This window comes from Chelonia mydas, chromosome 5 (genome assembly GCF_015237465.2).
Source record: "Chelonia mydas isolate rCheMyd1 chromosome 5, rCheMyd1.pri.v2, whole genome shotgun sequence".
Lineage (NCBI taxonomy): Eukaryota > Metazoa > Chordata > Testudines > Cheloniidae > Chelonia > Chelonia mydas.
In genome coordinates, this window is record NC_051245.2 from 36638731 (window position 1) to 36662056 (window position 23326).

General features: G+C 40.1%; 1 protein-coding gene across 4 annotated transcripts in view; it reads right to left on the minus strand.

The window, feature by feature from the left end:
* PDE4D (phosphodiesterase 4D) overlaps window positions 1–23326 on the minus strand; it is a 1166661-nt gene that overhangs the window by 154837 nt on the left and 988498 nt on the right. For all 4 annotated transcript variants that reach the window (XM_043547759.1, XM_007053879.4, XM_043547760.1 and 1 more), the window contains one exon: window positions 21514–21705. In XM_043547759.1, the coding sequence (XP_043403694.1) occupies window positions 21514–21705 (192 nt within the window). The remainder of the gene's footprint in view (window positions 1–21513; window positions 21706–23326) is intronic.

Sequence of the window (23326 nt, forward strand, 5' to 3'; positions counted from 1 at the left end):
TCTCTGAAAGGAAAACATTTAGCAGTTATCCAATCACCCGGTGGCTTTATGGGACCGCTGGAGAACCAGTTGATTTTTACGCTGCATGTTGGACAGATGAACACGGACACACAGGATGAATCAGCAAAGATCACATTCCCAAACTTCCATTTCCCCCCCTTCTTTGAAACTAAATGGAATCTCTTTCATATAAGAATTAACCAGGCATGCCTCTGTGGCTGGTAGCACCCACAATTAGTTTTGGTGGAGGGACCCAGCCCACCTAAATATTGAAAGGGATTTGCATTAAGTGTTACTAACAGATTATACTTTGTGAGCGTTGGACAAGCTAGTAACTGCAGATGACTGGGGACTGCATCACAGACTAATAAAAACCTAGTTAAACTTTTAAACTGACTAACATATCTGAAGTTATATGGGAGTGTTACTTAATGTGTGCGGTTGCTGTAGCAACCACACCCACACCATGCTAGGTGATGTAGGCGCAAAGTGTCATAATGATGTGTCTTAGTGGAGGAGGGAGGGAAAGGGGGTTATTATTTCTTCGGTAATGAAAACTTCTTGTTGGAGGAAACTGGGTAATTCCCACTTCCCTGGTGAATAAAATTTCAAAGTTATACATAAACTACCACAGATAGTCACAGCCTGTGTGCGATATTTTGCATTTAGTTACCAGAGGTACTGAGTAACCACAGAGCAAAGAAACTTAGAGGGCTGACATATATATACAGTTTATCCATTCTTTAATGACATTTTCACAGAACTGTGACTGATAATGAATATACCGTAATTAACTCATGACAGATACATACATAATCCGATAAGTCATCATTTGAAATATTTTTCCCCAAATATGCTCCAATATGAATAATTTGTCTAATATTACTTTTATGGAATAAGGGTTCTAATCCTAGAGTTACCTGGCATCCATGTTCTTTTCAGAAAAAATAATAATGCTAGCTTTATCAAACTAGCTGGAGCTAGGAGTTTCTAATTTTTATTTTTTAAATAAGGCAAAGAGAACAGTCAATAAAGCCAGAAAAAGATTCACAAAGAAATAATTTAATAAGAATTTGTTTTTAATATGCCTGCTTTATGCCTGCAATAGATATGTCACACAGGTTATAGATGGCAGCTTTAGCACCTGAAATCATTCATCCAAAATTGTTACTGACAGTTTGTATTGTAATGTGCTTAAAATTTTAAACCTATTTTCAATAAGGAGCTTTCCTTCCACTGGGAAAAATTAAATATATATGAGAGAAAGAGGGAGTGTGTTTAAAAAAGGGACTTTTCATATTAATAAAAAGGTCACTTCTCAGGAACTTTTATGATTAAAATAGAAATTTAACTGGCATTTGATTTGCTAGAAAGTGATTGTTACTATTTAGATAGTGCCCACAAGATAGCAGGTGATTTATAGGTGTTGCAACATAGTGGTCCCAAAAAGCTCTGAATGTAAGCAGACAGGCTCAGATCAAATAGAAATTAGGAGCCCAAATACCTTTGAAGATCTGGGACATTGCAACAAAGGATGGGGAATAGGATGAAACAAAAATTAAGTGAGTGACCAGTGATGTCGAGCATACACTTTACTAGTTGCTTTTATTGTCATCTCTTGGGTTAATATTTATGTGAATGGAAGAGTAGGTTTTAAGAGGGAAGAAGTGTGTATTTTAAGGGGGAGGGGGTCTTGCAGAAGTAGGTGAAGGCATGACTGACATGGTCAGGGAAGGAGCTGGCAAACCTCTTTGGGGTCTAATTTATTTAACAAAAGGCCAAATGTGGTATGCAAACAAGACTTTACTCCAGTAGGTGGTAGATGGGGGTAGGTGGGGATGAGTTCACTTTAGTCTTCTGCCCTACCTGAGTCCATCCACTTCCTCTGTTTTAGGCTCTTTACCGGTAAGGCCCTCTTGACCTGGGACGAGCCCCTGGAGCCATGCATCTTACCATCACCTGGAAGAGGGTTCCTTCTCTGGGTTCAAGCTTCAGATGGGTAGCCGTGTTAGTCTGGATCTGTAAAAGCAGCAAAGAGTCCTGTGGCACCTTATAGACTAACAGACATATTGGAGCACGAGTTTTTGTGGGTGAATACCCACTTCGTCGGATGCATCCGACAAAGTGGGTATTCACCCACGAAAGCTCATGCTCCCAATACATCTGTTAGTCTATAAAGTGCCACAGGATTCTCTGCTGCTTTTTCTGGGTTCAGAGGTCAAACCATAGCAACTCTTCTATGAAACGGCATATAGTCCTCTGTGATCTGGAGTTCCTGTTGCTGTCTGGTAAGCAGACAGGTTTCCCTAGGGGCTTGGCACTCATAGCTCTTCCTTCCTTTTCAGAACTTTCTGTGTCTTGGAGCACTCTTCTTAGGTTCCCTTTCTTGGTGAGCTTTCTAACCAACAGAGGCTGTCCTAGGTATAGGCAGACTTGGATGGATATTTCTGTGATGGATGACGCCGGCAGGGCAGTCAATGGATGGAACCAGCTGAGGTTCTGAAGAGCAGGAAATGGCTGACAGCTGGGCTGCCAAGGAAGCACCACCACCCCTTCCCCATCTGCTCCCCAGCTCACACGGAGGACGGGACCTCCCTGGCCTCCTGACTCCTTGATTAGCCCGCCCGCCCTGTCATTCAGGCTGATGTGGAGCATTGACCTCTCCCCATAGTTCCTGGGGACTATCAGTCTCAGGGTCCTGATTTCCCATCGACCCTTCCCCTTTTAATACTGGGAGCTAGCCAACCAAAATACCCCCACTGAATGTTAGTAAGGGGGATCAGCTTCCCCAGTCCAGGTAGTTTTGTAGAGAATGGAGTGCTTGTTAATCGGGGCCCTATTGGCTGGGAGCTGCCCTTGTTGGTGCCCAGATCCTGTTATGGTTGAGCTGAGTATTCCAAGGGTGCTGAGCTGGGGCTTGCCCCACCTTGAGGCTCAGAGAGCAGGTGTCCCTGTCTGCATAGGACAACGGGGAAGGGTGGCCCCACTGCGGATATGGCCTGCCCAGGGAGCAAGTCTTGGCTGCTTGCAGGGCCTTTCATCCTGGCCTGGCTCAGTCCTTCCCGGTGTTGGACTGTTCCCATCCCACAGGGTCTGTCACTGGGCCCAGCAGCCTCTACAGCCCTAGTCCTGGGTCTGCCCTGACAGCTTCTGACCTAACTGCACAAGTTTCTGGGGGGCATTGCGGCAGCAGTGGAGGCTCTGAGGGTCTGCCACAAACTATTAAGAGGAAAAAAGGTGGGCAGATTGTTTTGAAGAGCCTGTGCTAACCAGCTCCCCTGAAGAGTTCCTCTCCTCAGGAGCTCCCTGTCTTCTGGAACCTCTTGACTGAGCCCTCATAACCCTTTATTAGACCCAGGTGTCCCTTAGCTAATTAACTGCCACTAAGCAATAAAGTACTCACAGGTAGGTCTGGGTTAGCTCATTCTCTTTAGCAGAGCCTGTCACAGGTAGGCTGGGTGCCTGACCTACTCAGAAGGCCAGTTACTCTGTGACAATCACCATCCTCTTCATGACTGGTTTCAGAGTAGCAGCCGTGTTAGTCTGTATTTGCAAAAAGGAGTACTTGTGGCACCTTAGAGACTAACAAATTTATCTGAGCATAAGCTTTTGTGAGCTACAGCTCACGAAAGCTTATGCTCAAATACATTTGTTAGTCTCTAAGGTGCCACAAGTACTCCTCATCCTCTTAACACAGTTGAAGACTGTTGTCATGTCCCTGCTTAGTCTTCTTTTCTCAAGACTAAACATGCCCAGTCTTTCTCTTCATTTCCATTCATTGTTGCCTATGAGCTATGTAACGTTCCTTAGTGACAGAGCGAAACAACATTTCATTGGGATGCACTGTGGCAAGGTCTCTGCTTGTGAATCCCCCTTTTCCTTTACTCCCCCACACTACTATTTGGGATCTCTCTTGCAGGGCTACACTCTAGTCTATATCTAGCCTACATACAGATGATGCTCCTCACACCTCCAGACGGGGGGAAGTCATGTTATTTGCTGCATAATAGTTTGCTCACCTCCTCTTCAATAAAACCTTCTTGCTTGTTTGGCCTTTTTACTGTCTGTTTATGAGCTGGAATCCCTGAATTTTCAAGCAAATCACTCTCCTGTCTGCCTGATGTCAACCCAATCTATCTGCCACTTGGGTCAAAAACATATAAACAGGTGAGCATGTCCATAAAAATAAGCTCAAGCAGCATGTTTTTTGAAGGGTCTGATCCTAAGTGGGACCTTGTCACTGGGTGTAGAGGCCTTATCCTAAAACCAATGTGTAAGGAGTTCTTGTTAATCTATCCTGATCCCCACCCTTGGTGAAGCTGAGTCACGGAAACAAAAGAGTTAGTTATAAAAGTTATCTAAAGTAGTGGTGGGTGGTCAGTAATGTCCCCAAAATTTCAGGTCACTGCTGTCTCTACCCAAAATCAGAAGGGGAATTAGGAGATGCATCCTCTTCCTATTGCCAAAAGTGCCAGTCTTCTCATGGGTAAGGCTAAGGTTTTGTCATGGTTATTTTTACTAAAAGTCATGGACAGGTCACGGGCAATAAACAAAAATTCACGGAAGGCATAACCTGTCTGTGACTTTTGCTGCTGTGGCTCCATGGTTTCCCCCACCACTGTGGTGGCTGGGAGCTGTGGGGTTCCCCTCCGCCCATGGTGGCTGGGAGCTGCAGGGTGACCATATTTCCCAAAGAGAAAACGGGACACCCCAGTCGTTTGCCCAAGGCATCCCCCTCCTCCCGTGCTGTCGCCTGTCTCTGGAACCCTGAGGAGGGCCCCATCAGGAGTCTGTCACCTGTTGCTGGAACTTTGCCTGGTGGTTCCTGTCGTTTGTTGCTACTGTCGGCTGTTGCCGGAACCCTGTGAGGCCCCCACTGGCTGTCAGCTATAGAGTCCTGCAAGCCCTGGGGCTGAAGCAGAGACTGTCACAGAGATCTCTGGAAGTCACAGATTCCATGATTTCCATTACCTCCATGACATAAACGTAGCCTTACTCATGGGTAACAAACATTCAGAAAGCCTCCCATACCTAACAAGTGGAAAATGCTTCAAATTTCTACTACTCAACTACCAAAACCCCTGGCTTCCCAAACTACCAGCTCCACCTGTCTTCCATAATGTAGTTATGAGCTATCAATACAAAAATTAGCAACACATTAAAAATTTGAGGGCAGCTCAAAATATATAATTTTGAAGTGTAGGGCTGCAAGGGGCCTCAAGAGATCATCAAGTCCAGGTGCCGAGGTAGGAACAAGTAAACCTAGACCATCCCTGACAGGTATTTGTCCAACCTGTTCTTAAAAATCTCTAGTGATGGGGATTCCACAACTTCCCTTGGAAACCTGTTCCAGTGTTTAACTACTCTTATAGGAAGTTTAACTTAAGTTAAGTTAGGAAGTTTTTCCAAATATCTAAACTAAGTTTCCCTTGCTGCAGATCAAGCTTGTTATTTCTTGTCCCACCTTCAGTGGACATGGAGGACAATTGAGCACTGTCTTTTTCTAACAGCCCTTTACATATTTGAAAACTGTTATCAGGTGTCCTCTCACTCTTTTTTTCTCAAGAATAAACATGCCCAGCTTTTTTAACCTTTCTTCATAAGTCAGGTTCTCTCAATCTTTTAACATTTTTGTTGTTCTTCTCTGGATTCTCTCCAGTTTGTCCACATCTTTCCTAAAGTGTGTCATCCAGAATTGGACACAGTACTCCAGCTGAGGCCCCACCAGTGTCTAGCAGAGTGGGATAGTTACCTCCCAGGTCTTACATATGACGCTCCTGTTATTACACCCCAGAATGAGGTTAACTTTTTTGTAACTGCATCACTTATTCAGCTCATATTTAATTTGTGATCCACTATAACTCCCAGATCCTTTTCTGCAGTATTACCATCTAGCCAGTTATTCCCCATTTTGTAGTTGTGCATTTGATTTTTTCCTCCCTGAGTGTAGTACTTTGATTTCAGATCAATTCTCCAATTTGTCATGGTTGTTTGGAATTCTAATCCTGTCCACCAAAGCGCAAACAACCCCAACTCCATCGGCAAATTTTGCAAGTGTACTCTCCATTCTGTTATCCAAGTCATTAATGGAAATATTGAACCATAGCAGACCCAGGACCGATCCCCGTGAGACTTCACTAGACACACCCTCCCAGTTTGACAGCAAACCATTGATCAGCTGTCCTCTAAGTATGGTCTTTTAACCAGTTGTGCACCCACCTTATAGTAATTTCATCTAGACTGCATTTCCCTAGATTGCTTATCAGAATGTCATGTGTCAAAAGCCTTGTTAAAATCAAGATATATCATGGCTACGGCTTCTTCCCATCTACTATGCTAGTAACCCTTTCAGAAAAGGAAGTAACATATCCTTTCATGTATCAAAAAATCTCCTTTTTTACTAAAAAATATTTTAAAAAAAATAAGACCACCGGTGAGGGAATGCCACTCCCAGAGCATTCCCCGTACTTCCTAGAATCCAAAGAGACCTCCGGCATAGATGTACTCAAGGGATTGGACTGTAACTGGTTTGGAGTCAATAGGGGGTTAAACTAGAGACCGCCCTTTCATGGCATTGTCCGGTCCGAGTTCTTGTTGCATTGTATTTCACTCAGCTGCTGAGGAATGCTGCAGCACTTTGCGCTTTAGAGTGGGCATTATTACATATTCATTTAATCAAGTAAAACTAATCAGGTATTTAATTTTCACATTTCAAAAGTTCCTTCAGTTAAGTATGCAATTTACAGGAATTGCAATTATTTTCATAAAAGTGTATCACTGAGAGCCTAAGTACCGAAGCCCGCACAAAGTGAAATAATCTGCTAGCCTACTGTGGGCCAGGCCCACTGACAGAAAAATCAGCTTGTGTTGTGGGCAACCCCATAATCCCCCATTCTGCCAGGGACCTGGATCTGGCTGGGCTTGTTCACAAAATGGGCAGGAATGGCCAGAGAGAGGGTGTCTCTAAAGCACCAGGGAGATGAAGTGATTAATTGCAGCCTCTCTCTTGGGAGTGGGCAATGATACCACATGCTGGTCATACCACAGTACAAGTTGCCCTCCAGTCCGTATGTGGGGGATGAATCAAGCCCTGTATCTTTGGATCTCATCATAACAAAAAATAGAAAGTCAAACAAAACACTTCAAAGATCTTTTTCATGCAGAACTGCAAAGCATATATGATTTCCTATTGACCTACAGGGTACTGCTGTGTATTAAAACACAACAACCTACAGTTATCCTGCTATTTCCGTTTCAGGTGGTATGGAGGCTGGTAGCTGAAACTGTCAGAATTCTGGTTAGCCTGGTGTCCCTAATCTATATCCAGAAAGCAGAAAGAAGAAATGTAAGCCATGTAGAGTACAACACAAGCTTCTAAACATAGACAAGGTTGTTAACCTTTAAGGCTGGGAGAAATGGTTTGGATCCCTATCCCCTACCCCTAGCATGACACAATTCAGCATAATCCATGTTTACTCACTGGGATATCAGTATCTATCTGTTCATCTCTTTCTATGGAACTCAGATATGAAAGTCGGTATGTAAAGAATAATTTTCTACTAGCGCCAGAAATTTGAAAAGATTAGCTTAATTTGAAAAAAGACTATTCACAGAATAATTACTAGCAGGTGACTGTGAGCTTCACAAAGCATGGGGAAAAATGTGCAAAACCAGAAGTGAACAATTTTCATACACTCCCATTTGTTTCTCATAACTTAGATTTTTGCGTGCAAAAAGGTGTGGTGGCAAATTTTGCACAAGCCACTGACATAGCACTTGGACACATTAAATAATAATTATAATTGAATTTGAAAAGTGTCTCCATGCTGAGGCATTCAGGGTGGTCAACATTTACTAAAACTGAGTGGCAAAAAACTACATGAAGGTAGAGTTAAGGTTGCTTGATGGTATGTCGTCCCTGTGCAGAAGTTGACCTGAGCAAAACTTAAACTTCTGAAAACCAGAAAATTTCCACAGTATGCATCCGATGAAGTGAGCTGTAGCTCACGAAAGCTTATGCTCAAATAAATTGGTTAGTCTCTAAGGTGCCACAAATACTCCTTTTCTTTTTGCGAATACAGACTAACATGGCTGTTACTCTGAAACAGGAAATTCACAGTTACAGTTGTCCATAAAACCTTACCTCTGCCTTATTTTAGCAATGCCCTGGTACAGGTAATTAACACACATAGCTCTACTCTGCCAACCCCACAGTCACTGGAACATACAAGCTCTTCACCCCCTTTTACAACCTATTCATTCTCACCCACAGGTTTCCATCTAACACTACTAAAGGACAAAAAGGGGGAAAAAATGTTGTCCATGGCACACCACGTTCCCTCTGTTCCTCTGGAGCTGGCAATAGTCAATGGAATTATTTACATACACTCCAGGAGTAGTCATTGTGTTAGGCATACCCCTGTTAGGCACACCAAACTTCAAAGCCATCTGAATAACCATTCAGATATCAGAGCACTTAGAAGAACTGAGCTTTAAAGCATATAAAATGGTGGGAATGGGAACCCTCTAGCCTTTTTTCTTTATTGGCGCAGAAAGAATGTACAGAATGTACATTTTCTTAAATATCATTTTCAATTAGGGTCTCCTGAAATTTAGTGGGTACCATGCACTGTCTTGGGTAAAACTCAACAGACAAACCATTTTGACCCACATCAATAGTTCGATCTCTAGCTCTGGGCAAACAAACAAACAAACAATGCCTAGAAACCTTTTTTTTAAAATGGCTATTTTGGGGCAGCTTATATCTTTGCAGCCTCTTGGTCAAATTACCTCAAAGTTAGGTCACTAAACCCTACCCTACACCTGACTGAGGCACACCAAATTTCAACGGAATCCAATTAAGCTTGTTGATTATGGAGGTTCTAGAATGGTCAGCCTTTAAACAGAACCTGAACTATAGTGGCACTGCCACCCTGCTATAATATAGAATAATTACAGACATAATGAAACAGAAAAAAAAACCCAGACAAACTATTATATAAAGCCAAGTAATGTAGACTTAACAAAATGGGCATAAGAAAACTGGATGCGTACTGGACTGACAGAGTACAACTGGAAAAAAAATAGTGTTTTCAGATTATTTTTACAGTGGTGTGAGAAAGGTCAAGACAGACATCCATAAGGTGAGAGTCTCACACACACCCTTGGGACCACCACAGCAGTTAAAAAGTCATCCTCCTGAAATATGAGTGTGAGCCTGCCAGGATGGAACTCCTGAGGGGTGTCATGAATGAAGTCTCCCTTCATTAAGGGCAGTTACCACCGAGGGGGCCAGAATAAAATTGATTCATCATTGTACAGACAGATCATATAAAGAACACAAGATGGGCATAATGTGCAGTGATAACAGCTCAATCCTGTGAGCAGACAGGCTCCTGTATTTTGTACAGTTTCAAGTGCTGGAGAAGCCCTGCTGAGAGCCTTAGCTAAGGGTACATCTGGACTATGAGTTAGGGGTGTGATTCCCAGATCCCATAGGCATACTCGTGCAGCTCTCATCATAGCTAGCATGCTAAAATAGTGGTGTAGCCTCAGACCACAGGCAGCCATGGTACAAGCTAGCAATCCCAAGTACAAACCCACTTGAACCCCATGGGTAGATACTTAGGGTGGCTAGCTCATGCCATCATTGCTTGTGCTACTTGTTTAGATATGATCAAGCGCTCATGCAGGCAGTGAACAGCTTGGGGGATGGAACTTTGAGGGAAAATCACATATTACTTCCTTCAGTGATTTGAATACACACATATGAAAGAATACAGTAAGTAACAATATTGGCCCACATTTTCAAATATGTGAGTGCAAACAGGTGGGTTTGGAAATGTGGTTTCTAACGTATCCAGTTAAAATCCCACAGAACTGGTTAATTTTCACAAATGTATACAATATATGGTGGATAATACATTCAGAGCATTTTGAAATTCTATATCACTTTAAAGTAGAGTATTACACTGGTATACAACTGAAACACCAAGGTATCTTTCCAAGATTTGCACTGGATGAGAAGGCCAAGCAGTCTGTAAAGCCAGCAGGCATTCTCTGCATGGTGCTCTATGGCTGGAAAATAGCTTTCATAAAAGGGTGGAGCCAGGCAGTAGGCTTTGAAAAGGCTGTGCTCAATGTAATCAACCCTGGGGAACTAGCATCCTTTGACTGTTCTCTGGGGCTGGGAACTTAGACTGTTGGATAAATGGGGTGGCAGGGTGATAAAATTGGCCCATTTTTAAACGCTGCACATCACTGTAAGGTATATTTCAGCATATTTTTCATGTATTAAAATTTATCAAACAACAAAATATAGGGGAAAATGTCATTTGCTCTGTAGATATGCTTGGGACTTTGAGCTAACACTGTTTACACTCAAAAATTGCACAATATATGAAAGGCCACTACTGAATATTATTATGGTCTTCAGGATGAACCCAAAAAAATCTATTACAACCCCATCCTCACTGTATACTTCTATACTTGGATTAAACATGGCATCCACCCACCTGTCTTTGTGAGGCTGGTTCGGACATGGTATGAAGCCTGTGGATGCAGGGTTAGAGAAGACAGTCTGCAAGCCCTACAGTTGTGTTGTGCATGTACACCAGACAATAACAGTAGCAGGAGCGAAACCTATGAGTACTGCATGTGAAGTAACATTGCTTGAGTACCCCATGCCTACACTTTGTGATGTCTGCCCTGTTAAAACCTTATAGGACTTGATGAAGCCTTTGGAAAAAACTATACATGTATGATCTGCATGGTCTAGAGATGTTAAAAAATATTGACTATTCAGGATCAGGTTCTAGCTACAATGATGGTCAAAACTGGAATCTGAGTCCAAACTGCGTTATGATATCACAATGTAAACCGCATTATCACATTACGATGCCAATGCAGCAGAGTCTGAGCTCAAAGGATAGAGAGCAGAAAAAAGGGATGGCTTCTCCTTGTACCTAGCACTCTCATACCATCTGCACTTCGGAAATGACCCAACTGAGTGTCAGATTTATGTGCTGGCTTCACAATTCTAATTTTACTGAACTCAGTGCTTTGGGTGAATATATCAGAGATGTACAGAATTTAATTTATATAGGCTCTTCCCCCTCCCCCTCTTTTAACCATTTCCTTAATCTAGTAGTCAAGAAAAAGTACTTGAATATAAAATACATACTTTCAAAGGAAACAAACCAAAGGACATACCATTTCAGACTTTTCATCTTTTAGAGAATGAATTCCAGGGTTAATACAAAACTATCATCAATGCAAGCACGCAAGAAGCTTTTTGTGCCCAAAGGGATGAAACGTGAACTAATGTTTCGTCTGGATTGATAGTGAAGTTAATTCAGTACCTGTGCATATCAGGTGACCAGTGAGCTGGAAGCTGGACACAGAAGTTTCCCAATGAGCATTAAGATTTCAGTTTTAAGAAGGCTATCTCTCCACACCGCTCCACCCTGAGGCTATGCACACACATGGAACTCCCATTATCGCATTAGCAGGAGCTATGCAGCAAGCCAGGAGATGACTGTTATGATTAATTGAACTCTCAATTTAGAATCTTTTTTATTGTAACATGCTTCCTGCAACAGCATTAGTTTTGTCTAAAGAGAAGGTTTAGGAACTCAGTTTCCTTTGCTAATTATAGTGTTAGTGAGTAACTTGTTTTTAAAAAAAAGGAGTACTTGTGGCACCTTAGAGACTAACCAGTTTATTTGAGCATGAGCTTTCGTGAGCTACAGCTCACTTCATTGCTATGCATCCGATGAAGTGAGCTGTAGCTCACGAAAGCTCATGCTCAAATAAACTGGTTAGTCTCTAAGGTGCCACAAGTACTCCTTTTCTTTTTACGAATACAGACTAACACGGCTGTTACTCTGTAACTTGTTTTAAACATTTAATATTTCCACAAGGAATAACAAAACAAGAACAGACTTCTTAAAACTATTAATGGAAGAAGTAGTGTGTTTTGCAGTAAAGATTTTTATTTGGAAAACAAATAAGTTTTAGTGTTAAGCAATACTACCAGTGATGGTTCTGCATTTTTAATAATATAAAATGAATTCTACTTGTATGTGATAAAGAATAATATCCCGTATTATATGGTATTGTAAAGGCAAGTGAGCAATACTTAGGGGATCCTGGATTCACATGCATGAAAAAAAATCCCATGGTCATAAAGAAACACACCCTTTTCTTGTGCAGTAACTGACTGATTGCATAGTCAATAAAGGGAATTAACTCGGTTTTATTTCACAAACTTGTTTGAAAAGGGGATCGTAGTGAGTACTTTGCCTTCAACACCCTGTGAATTTCTGTAAAATATTGCAAGCAATTGGAAATGGCATAGTACTCAGGCACTGGTCTTCATTTTAATTAACTTTTCGGTTATTCTTTGTTTATAACTTTTTAAAAATGGGTTATCAGGATTTCTTTAAAATATGGTAATATATTCACTGATGCCAAAGTCTAGAGCAAGTTTGAAGCTTAAAGGCTTATCTAATCTAAATATAAAATCTTAAAAACAAAAAAACTATGTTGCATCTTTTTCTTAAAAGGCCATAAATACTTTTCTCTTGCCTTAATAAATAAAATATGCCCCTGTTTTACTGAAATTCTCCAGAAAAGCACTCATGTCTGAGTTGAAATTAATCAAATTGATCAAAAGAAAACATATATAGTAGTGGGAATGAAACTTGAGGTTCAGAATGGAATGGTTCTTTTCATCCCTTGTACATATTTATGTCACTCATTCTGAGAGAAGAATCAAGAAATCTGCAGTCCAAATTCCTCAGAATCTAAGGAAGCCAATAGTAGTTTCTAATTTTTTAAAATATAGTGCGAATCCAATTTTTAATAACTATGTATTTTTTCCTCTCCTTGAATTTGACAAACACCTTAAAATTGAAAACTTTTTGCAGATCATCTTTAAGGAAAATGCTTTTCTTGCATACCCTAAGAACGGACATCATGTTTACTTACAGAGTATTATTATAAGAGTTAGATTTCAAGTTCTTTCTGGCTCAGAAATATGAGTATAGGCTGTATCATGGGGTAATTTGGCTTTCTGTTCTTGAAAACAATATATATTTTAATTTTTTAATAGTAAAGGCCCAGATGAAGCTTATATAGTAGCTCAACTGGTTGGACCTAAGCTTCACTAAGCTTCAAGGAGCTCTCCTTTCATGGGCTTAAACTTGCACTCAATGCAAATTCTACCTGAACAAACAGTGCAGGATTAAGAACATTTATCTAAGTTTACCTGAAAATGTCCTTTCCTTGAGTAATAAGATCCATAGTTCCACTACAATGGGTATTTCACTCTGTTTGTAACTTCATGGCAAATCCAGACCTGTCCGTCATAGGCAGTAGGGGAAAGCCCTCCACCTGAAATTCTCTCCATTTCAGTCAACTTCCATATCCAGGATAATTCGAATCTACTTTCCTAAATTACAGATTGTGTAAACTACACTTTAGGGGGTGAGTGGGGGGAACCACAGTGTTTTCTCCTACTGTGGAACATGGGGATAATTAATCCTCAAAAAGTAAACCCAAATATTTGGATATCATTTTCCATCTCTGTCTGATGAGAGAAAGACCCTTTTATTTCCAAGGTTGTGAGGATTTTCTCTCTGAGCCAAAGATACAACACTGGGTCTCACCAGACAAAGCATTCAACTCCAAAAATTTAAGTGGTGGAGATAAACAGCTAATGAGAACACCACTTTAATAGAAAAAAGTTAAGTGACAGTTTCCAACAGGAGTTCAACTGGATGATCCTTGTAAGGACCAGAATGAGGACCTTGTCAGGGTGAAATAAAGATAGTCTTTCTAAGAAAGCACTTACTGTCAGGATTTGTGGAAAATTCTCTTTTCCCAAACACATGGAGAACACGAGACTCTGCAGCATAGACGCTCTTCTACAGCTACATGAAGGCCTGACTGCACTCAGTGCTATGTTGCACTCCCTTTAATATGGAAGTTAAAACATGGACCTTGCAGCAGCTGGTAGAATCTGTTCTGTTTGTTGACTTCTTTCTAAGATCCATGAAAGAATTAATCACATCATCTGACTAGCCATTTTTGAATCGGGATGGAGAATTGGTCCTGGATGGAGAATTTGTCTTTGCACTAGCAGATATCTTCTATGAATCAGCGATGTTGGGAAGTCCACCACCATGTTAATGAGTACTGTGAATCACAGCACCTTCAGTCAGAAGGCATAAATAGTATCACTACTGCTTTCTCTTTCCTAGCTTTTGAATGATTCTGGGGAGCAGTGGAAAGGCATACCGAACACACCTTGGCGAGCTCTACAAGAAAGTAGAGCTGTCACCTCACATCCTAAGTCCTCACATGAGAGAAAGCCATGGGTGCTTTATTGCTGCTTCCAAATGCAAACAGGTCAATCAGCGGACTGCCAAGCTAAAAATGAGTGAGGATACTTCCAAGTGGATTCTTTGAAGAGAAGATGCCAGTAAGACAGTTTGATGTTTTAGGACGATATCTAATGTATTACATTTACTATTTAGCTAACAGTTATTCAGGTCATGAGAAGGTGCAGTAAGTAGTAAGAAATAAGAGAGAAGCCAGAAAAGGTGATGGAAAATAACTCTTTGGAAAAAGCAGTTGCCATCTATATAGCCTCCAAGTGAGCAGCAAATCAAGCAATCAGAAAGACGAGAAGCCTACCTTTAGAGAAACTGCATAATGAGTTGAACAACTGCCCACAACTTAGTCAGAGGAAAATACATGCAATTGTGTGGACAAGAAACAAAAGAATGATGGTGTGAACACATTATTCATAAATGATGCAGGAGGCAGACTGCTTGTGACAGGAGACATGGTATGTAACCAATGTTGAGAATACTATAAGGGTCTACTTAATAAGGAGAACCCTTTATATGCTACAATACTATCATGTGAACCAATAATTACATGTGTTGAGGACCTGTGAGAGGCAGATGTCAAAGCTGCCCTGCTGAAGATGGCACCCAGAAAAGAAGCAGATCCGGATGAAGTCACGGCAGAAATGATCCAAGATTTTAGAGAAGTTGGTGCACACTGTCTCACACATATCATGCACACAGTTTGAAAAGAGAAGAAAATCCCAAGAGAATGGAGAAAGTCCATACTGGTATTAATTTACAAATGAGGAGGTGACATACAGATTTGGTTGAAGTACCGAGGAAATAATAAGCTACTGCCCCAATGCATGAAACTGCTAGACAGTAGCAAGTACTGGAGCCCATTTTAGGAAAGGAGTAGTTTGGTTTTAGAAAGGAAAAGGGGATGATAGAAGGTATCTTCATCATTAGACAGTTAGTGGAAAAGAAGCTGGAGGGAAATGTTGACCACAGTTGGGGTTTTCTCTCTTTGGAGAAATCACTTAACAAATTCCTAGGAGATTGTTGGTGCCTCTATAATGATTCTCTGGGGTACCAGAGGACCTTGTCCAGATGGTGTCCAGGTTTAAACAAACTGGTTGTTTAATAATTTGTTCCAGTATCTTTGTTCATTATTGAAGTTAGGCTTACTGAGGTCTATAATTCCCCAGCTCTTTCTTTTACTCCTTTTCAAGATAGGTACTATGTTTCCCTTCTCCAGTAATTTGGTACCTTATCAATCCTCCATGAGTTCTCATGATTCAGAGATTGCTTTCCCTAGTTCCTTACGTACTCCAGGGTGATATTTCATCAGGCCCTTATGACTTGAATATATCTAACTTATCTACGTATTCTTTAACCTGTTATTTTTCTGTTCTGGTCTGAGATCCTTCTTCCTTGTTAATATTAATTGGGTTAAGCACCTGGTCACAACTAACTTTTTTAGTGAAGAGAGAATTAAAAAAGGCATTACACTTCAGCTTTCTCTGTGTCATCCATTATTTGCTCTCCTTCCCCATTAAGTAATGAAACTACACATTATTCCATTATTGTCTTACATTAGAAACATTTATAGAACCACTTCCTATTTCTTTTTATGCCCTTGCTTGTTGTAACTCATTTTGCCCCTTTACCTGTCTGATTTTGTCCTACATGTGCTGTTTTTCTACACGCTTTCTTAGCAATGTGCCTTTGTTTCCACTTCTGGTATGGCTTTCCTTTTGATTTTCAAGAGCTCCTGATGCAGCCAGATAAGTCGATTCCTATTCTTCCTATTCTTCCTCCACATTGTGATACTTTACTGCTTTGCCTCTCTTCTCTCATTCAGTATCAAAATGCTGACTCCCACTTCTGACTGGCCAGTAATGTCAGCCTCCTTCACCCACTTGCTAAATTTTCAAGCATGCATCTTTGTTCTTTCTCCCAGGCTGCCCCTAGACTTCAGAGGTGGTCCCTGTAAACATCCACAAAGTTACCTCCTCATTTTCCTTCAAATCCCTCCTTAAAATCTCAGTTGCTGCAATGCCTATAAAAAAATTGACAATAGTGAGGGTGCTGGTGTGCTGAAATCATTGCCCACCATGCTGACCAATGATATCTCATTGTTTCCTTGTACTCCCCCATCTATCTGTCTGTATTCATCTGCTGTCTTATATGTTGTCTCTTATCTGTACGTCTTGTAAGCTCTTTGGGGGAAGGAACATGGTTTTGTTCTGTGTTTTTACAGGGTCCAGTACAATGGGGTCCTGGTCCATGATTGGGGCTCCTAGCCAGTGCGATAATCCAAATTAAGTAATTAATTAATTAATAAGATCATGAATTTATACATCAATACTGCCATCTATTGGCTATATTTATTCATAACACTATACATTTGTGCTTCACTTTAATATTTCTTTACTGCTTTTTCTTTCGCTTGCGATCCTGGAAATCCAAAGTGATATCTTAAAAAGCCCAACTTATGCTGATGTGTAATGGAAATCAGACATCTCTAAATTATTTAAAGCCAATATATTATTTCCCTCCAAGTACATATGTACCTTTTGTGAATTACATACAGCTAGAGTTAATGCACTGTTAAGGTTGAGAAATCAAGCACTCAAGAGTCAGAGAGTTTCAGGGATTTTCTTCTATAATATTAATCCAGTTAAATTGCATATTTTATATATTTTGTGATATGCATTAACAATACAGAAAGAAACATTAATGTTTCTATTTAACCAAAAGTCAGGAATAGAAATAAATTGCAAAATGGCAAAGTAAATAATATGGCAACAACTGTTACCTTAACTTTGGGAATTTCCAAACTTTGCGTGCTTGATTTCTTGACTTTTATGATGCTAGTGTTAGAAGTTTGCATTTTTTCCTTCTCTAATCCACTTATTTCCCCTTTACCTTTTTCTTTTAGGGAAGAGAGAAAAAAATGCCCTTTGCTGAAAGGAGTGACAGGCTTGTCAGGGTCTCCAAATTCCTTGAGCTAGAGCTGTGCATCTTGAAGACTCATAAACCAACTGATTTTGCCAGAATCCTTCTGAATGTAGCCCTGCCTTGGCCCCAAACTAGGGTGATCAGATGTCCCGATTTTATGGGGACAGTCCTGATTTTGGGGTCTTTTTCTTATATAGGCTCCTATTACCCCCCACCCCTGTCCTGATTTTTCACACTTGCTGTCTGGTCACCCTACCCCAACCATTAAAATCTAAGGAAACTGAGGAAAATACCCAAGTTTGTTCTCAACTGTTAGGAGGGTCCATAGGATGAAAATGGTCTCAGACATATCTAAGCTTCACAGATCAAAAGTCAACGCACTGAATGTCACCAAAAAGCAAATTGCAATTTGGAATTCTATGTGGAATTTGCTATGTTCTTTGATTGGATATTCAGTGTACAAAAAGCATCCAAGCAAGTAAGCTTTGCCATGAAAGTCTTCATCTGTAATTTGTTTGAGGGCTCAGAAAATGGTAAGAATCAGAGCACAGTATGGAAGCTCACATTAATTCAGCAACATTTCACAACTATTGACTAAGAAGAGACGTGCTAGTGATCCTGATTTAAAATCAAGAGACCAACTGGGTTTATGACTCCTTGCAAGAAAACATATAATAATATATATACATATAATATATGCATATAATAATAAAATAATAATATAATAATAATATATATACATATAATAATAATAATTATAAACATATAATAATTGGCATCATTTTGCAAAACAAAGAGGATTTAAAAAAGCGTTGGAAATAGCATTATACTCCTGCTATTACTATTATTTCTTGACTCATATTTACTTGTTTTAAAGCACTTCTGGAATCCTGTGCCAGGTCTTCTTAGACCTCCCCTCCTTTGACTAAATAATCAAAAAGCTATGCAGCCATTACATTCACAAGCACCACGGACCTGAAAATAAGACTTGTGATCTTGTTTGTTAAATATCATGTTGTGTTAATGTTAGCTGCTGGGCTACACATTGCTCTCACTGTAACTCTGAATGATAAACATCAGGACTTTTTCTTTTTGCTGTATGGTCAGCATTTTATACCTGTGTTAATGTAAACTTTATGTATGCATACTGCCCTAAAGAATATTCATCAGTTAAAATTAAGCAGGAACTCAATCCATTTTTTCCTCATTATTTTTCTTGTTTTTATTTTTGTCTGTGAAATGGCTCCTATATTTGTTGTCCTGAGGTGAACAGGTAATACTGAGGGATCATAACAAAGATATCATGAATGGATAACTAATAAATGTAAATGATCTTTAAATATTTGGGTTTTTTTCTTTACTATCTGTCTTTCTTTCTCTTTCCTTGCTTTTGTTTCTTTTTCTTTTTTCATTTCCTCCTTAATTTACTGTTGTGATTTAATTAAACTTAACAGAAACATGTTTATTAAGGTTTAATGATAAATATGCAACTCAGATATATGATAATGTGTGCTCAGATGAGCCATATAAATCTTATTGTATCCCAACAATGTATCTCATTAAATTTTCCACATAGCATTAGAATAAAATGACTAGGTATAACTTTTTAGTACTGCTCACCCCTTCCTTTCATTTACGTGCACTTCAATTTTTTGCACAATTAAAATTAATTTTAAAGAATTTTGCCTGTAACAAGGTGTACTTTAGGAGTCTGTAGAAATTATGTTGGTTGTATACTTTATTGTGATATGACCTTTACTTTCTGCTTTGAGTAGCAGCTTTTCAAGAATGCTGACCAATCAGATAGATGGCTCAATCTCTTATTTGGATACTGAGATCACTAGAAGGACATGTGCGAGAAATGTGTTGCCTCCTAACCTGAAGGTGTGAAGATCTCTGTTTCTGGGAGGAGTGCAGACTGTTTCCAGCCTTTGTCACCTCAGTGTCTGAATGAACAGCAGATGAAGACACTTACGATGTCAGGACATTCCAGTGATGGCAGTCAGAAGAAAATGCTTGGTCAAGGAGGGGTATTTGACTCTCCAGAAGTAAGAAGGTCTGCTCTTTGTATTTCATGTTCCCTTCCATCCTGCATAGCGAGCAGGGTCATATAAGAGCTGCTCCATTGCACAACGGCAGAATCTCTAGTCTGATGGGGAGCACTGGAACGTTTACCCATTTGTGAGCTCTGATTAGCCAACTGTTCTTACATGTTTAATGTTGTTTCAAAGGAACACTGATTATAAATATCAAAAGGGAAGAATGTCTTCAGTGTTGCAATAGTTAAATCATTATTCCAAATTTTTGCTCTGTGTTGAAATCTCACTAGGAATTCAAGGAAATGCCAAAATGGATTATGGGTTTATGGGAGGAGCAGTAATTGAAATTGTTAACTGAAATAACTCACCGAGAAGCAGATTGGGGATCTGTATTGTACCTTAGACTGGGAAAGTCTTTCCAAGTAGGATTGTCACAAGAGGTGACACAAAAAGTTTGGCCTCATGGAAGTAAGGTCTGGATCAGACTGTCTGTCTGTGATTACAATGTGTTTTTACATTCTTTTCAGGCAAGACAAGACCATTTTTGTCTCACTGATCTTTGGTATCACCCATATTGTTCATACAGGGTGAAAGGGGGAAAAGGGGTGGCACTAGGCCTAGGAAGTGTTAAATCAACAGGGCTTACATGGTGCATAGGCCTTGTGCTGCCTCTTGGCACAGAGATGAATGTCACCTACAATGGCACTCAAATAGGAAAAGAGCTGTCATTGGGTAGACAAATTAACATCTACAAAAAAGATACATAAGCTGAAAATAGCAGTCCCAAATTCCCAAGGATTGGAATACTAGAGGAAAATACATTTCACAGTAATGAATGAGAATTCACGCATCCCGAAGGGTGACTTGTTAAAAAAGTATGATATTCAATTAATTTTTATTCCATTTTTATAAAATAAATCTTAGCACTTACATCAAGATCCGATGTTTCTATTCTCCTGATTTCCTTGTTCAGTAGGGGACCTTTGCAAGCATGTCTATCTACTTTAGGGGTTTACAATTCAATCCATAACACATACTCAGCAATGGAAGTTGGAGCAGATTTAAAAATTAAAAAATCATTTGGCTATTATTCATTTCTAGCAGTTAGTAGAGGTTAGAGAATTACATGTTTTTTTAGTGCCTTATAAAATAAAATAGATTTGCATTTGACTTAGGACTACTCATATGAGTAACATTTGTTTGGTATGCGTTTGCAGGATTAGCCCGTCTGGCAGAAAGTACATAAAACACAAAAATAGTAAAAAGCAGTGAGAAGCTTGAAGAGCCCCTCAAGAGACCCTTGTTAAAATTTTGACACTAAAGTGAAGGGAAGTTAGAGTCTTTTTCTGCCTCTGATGGAGTCATTCTATCTCTGGAATCTGCTAAATCATTCCTGTCAGAGCCTCAAAAATACGTCAAAAGGGCAATTTTAAAATTTATTTATTTATTTTGAGCCTTGGGAATAGACTGGATTGCAACGTAACAGATTTATCATTTTTAAAAGGGTGAGGATACCTCCTTACAAACTGTTCATCCCAATCACCACTATGCTGTACTACCAAAGCAGTGTACTTTTAGGAACAAAGTATAAACGTTTTCAGAAAAGGGTAGCTTATCATAATTTAGCTGCTACATTGTTAACCTTGTGAGAAATTGTTCCTGTGGAAATGCTGGAAAAGTAAACACATTCTCCAGTTCCTCACTTCTTTTGTCCACAACCACAGGCAACCGTGGTACACAGGGTTTATAACAGGCTTCATGGGATAACTGTTGCACCCCTTGCCAAAAAAAAAAAAAATATTAACAGCCTCACCAATTAAAATAAGATAAATACATTCCTTATAAAAATCACTAAAGTAACATATTCAGAAATTGAGTGAATTTCATGGGCTGGTTTGACATATTTATTGGCTATTTTGAAATCGGATTGACAAATTAAGTGCATAAAAATAGCATGTATGTGTAAGGTTGATTGTAAAAACTCTTAGTAGTGAATTCAGCAGCATTTGTGATTGTTGTCTTTGATTTCTGAAGGAGCTGATTTATGGTACCAAAAATGGAATAGACCATTTTGCCTGGGTTTGTTGTTAACACAGGGTGAAATGATAGCTAAAATGTGGGAGGTCAACTTTTTTTCTTTTTAAAACACTTACATGTCACTGGCAATGGAAGAGTTCCTGGACATGGACTTTGGAGAGAGGTCATAGTCACTGTCTGACCGGTAGAGGAAGGACTCTCTGCGTTGACTATGGACGAAGTTAGCCTGGAGAATTAGCCCTGACCCAGGGCTCGTCATGGGATCCAAGGGACTCCGTCCCGAAGATGTGCCATTGTCTACATCAAAACTGTAAGAAAGAGGGGGTAGGGGGTAAAAAAAAGATTTATGCTACAGTTATGCTGAGAGTTTTGAAAATAATAAATGCAGCTATAAGAGCAGATGCCTCTAACACATTTTTCACTAACTAAAACCTTCTGTTAATAGTGGGAAAATCTACTGCTGATCAACTCCACTGTTCAATCAATAACAAAGGTGTGTCTGGAGATATACTGTGGAATTGCTGATAACCAAAGAAAGAATGACAGGGGAGGGGGGGCGAGATAAATCACTATTAAAGTTATTGAAGTTTACATGCTTCTTGGGATGTGGGGTGTCCACTGGTGGCACTATGGACTTAGTGCATGTGTTTTCTCAGCTGAAAAGTGCTGCAAGAGCTGTAAGAGCTGTGCTGTAAGAGAAGAAACACAAGCTTGGGCCAATGAGCTGGAGCTGCTCCTATGGTCAGCTGTATTAGGGAACACTGCAAGAACAGGGAGGGAAGGTGGTTTTCAAGAAACTGCTTATCCCTTTGCACACAGGAGCACATTAGCACATTAGGGAGTCAGAGTGGGTCCAGAAGCTTTCTTCACCTTCACTGGTTGATCTCCTCCATGCCCTTGTCCCCCTGGTCTTGTGGCCTGCCTCCCCGTCTCCCACTCCAAGGGATATGATTCCAATCTAGCTTCTTATATGGGCATCATAATACCTGACAACTGCTCAAACATTAAAACAACAACTGTCCTATTTTTATTCCCAGCAGGTAGGAATATAATGCTTGAATAGAATTAAGGAGTGTGGGTGAATTAGGGATTGTTCTTATTGTAAAGCTAGGTCAAATAAATTAGTTTTGCATTTATGGTTATTCAGAGTAAGATTTGTGGCCATTCTTATTTCTTGTGGCAGTGAGTTCCACTTCCATTGTCTAGATCCAGTTCCTGCCAAAGCTCTGTCTACTGGTAAACAATTTCATTGTTCCCAAGGAGCATAGCCGGCATGGGAGGCCGTGGTCACAGAGAAAGAGAAAGGTGGTTTTTTTTAGGTAGCTAAAATTAATTCCACAAAGGGCTTTGAAAACTCAGAACAAAAAAGTCTTGAACTGGACTCTGTAACCAATGGGGAGCTAGTGCAGAGTGCACAGCGTTAGGATGATGAGCTCATGGCAACCTGTGTTGCTTAGCAGCCTACCCGCAGCATTTTATACCAGATGGAGGGATTTTTGGAGCATATAGCTCAGTTTCTACAAACAATGAGTCACAGTATTCAAGTCTGAAGGTGATGAATGTGTGGACCACAAGGTCAGGGGTGCATCTGATAGGATGGGGTACAGTCTTCTGGACAGGCACAGTTGTAAGTGGGTGCTATCTGCTACCCTGGCGATTTGTGTCTCTACAGAAATAAACAGTTCTATTTTCAGTGCTCCATAACAGAAAATATATGATGGGTACCTTGGGTGCTGCACTACATACCTGGTGTGGCTCTGCTGAAGTGCAAGTGTTGGAAGTTAAAGGTTGATTCTTAAAGAATGCTGCTAACATCTGCTGCAGTGAAGTGGTTAAAAGAGGATGGATCAAATATTAAATATTCACTCTGAATGGACTGTGTCAGGTCTGATTTGTCCATCAATCATGGCAGGGACTGTCTGCTACTCT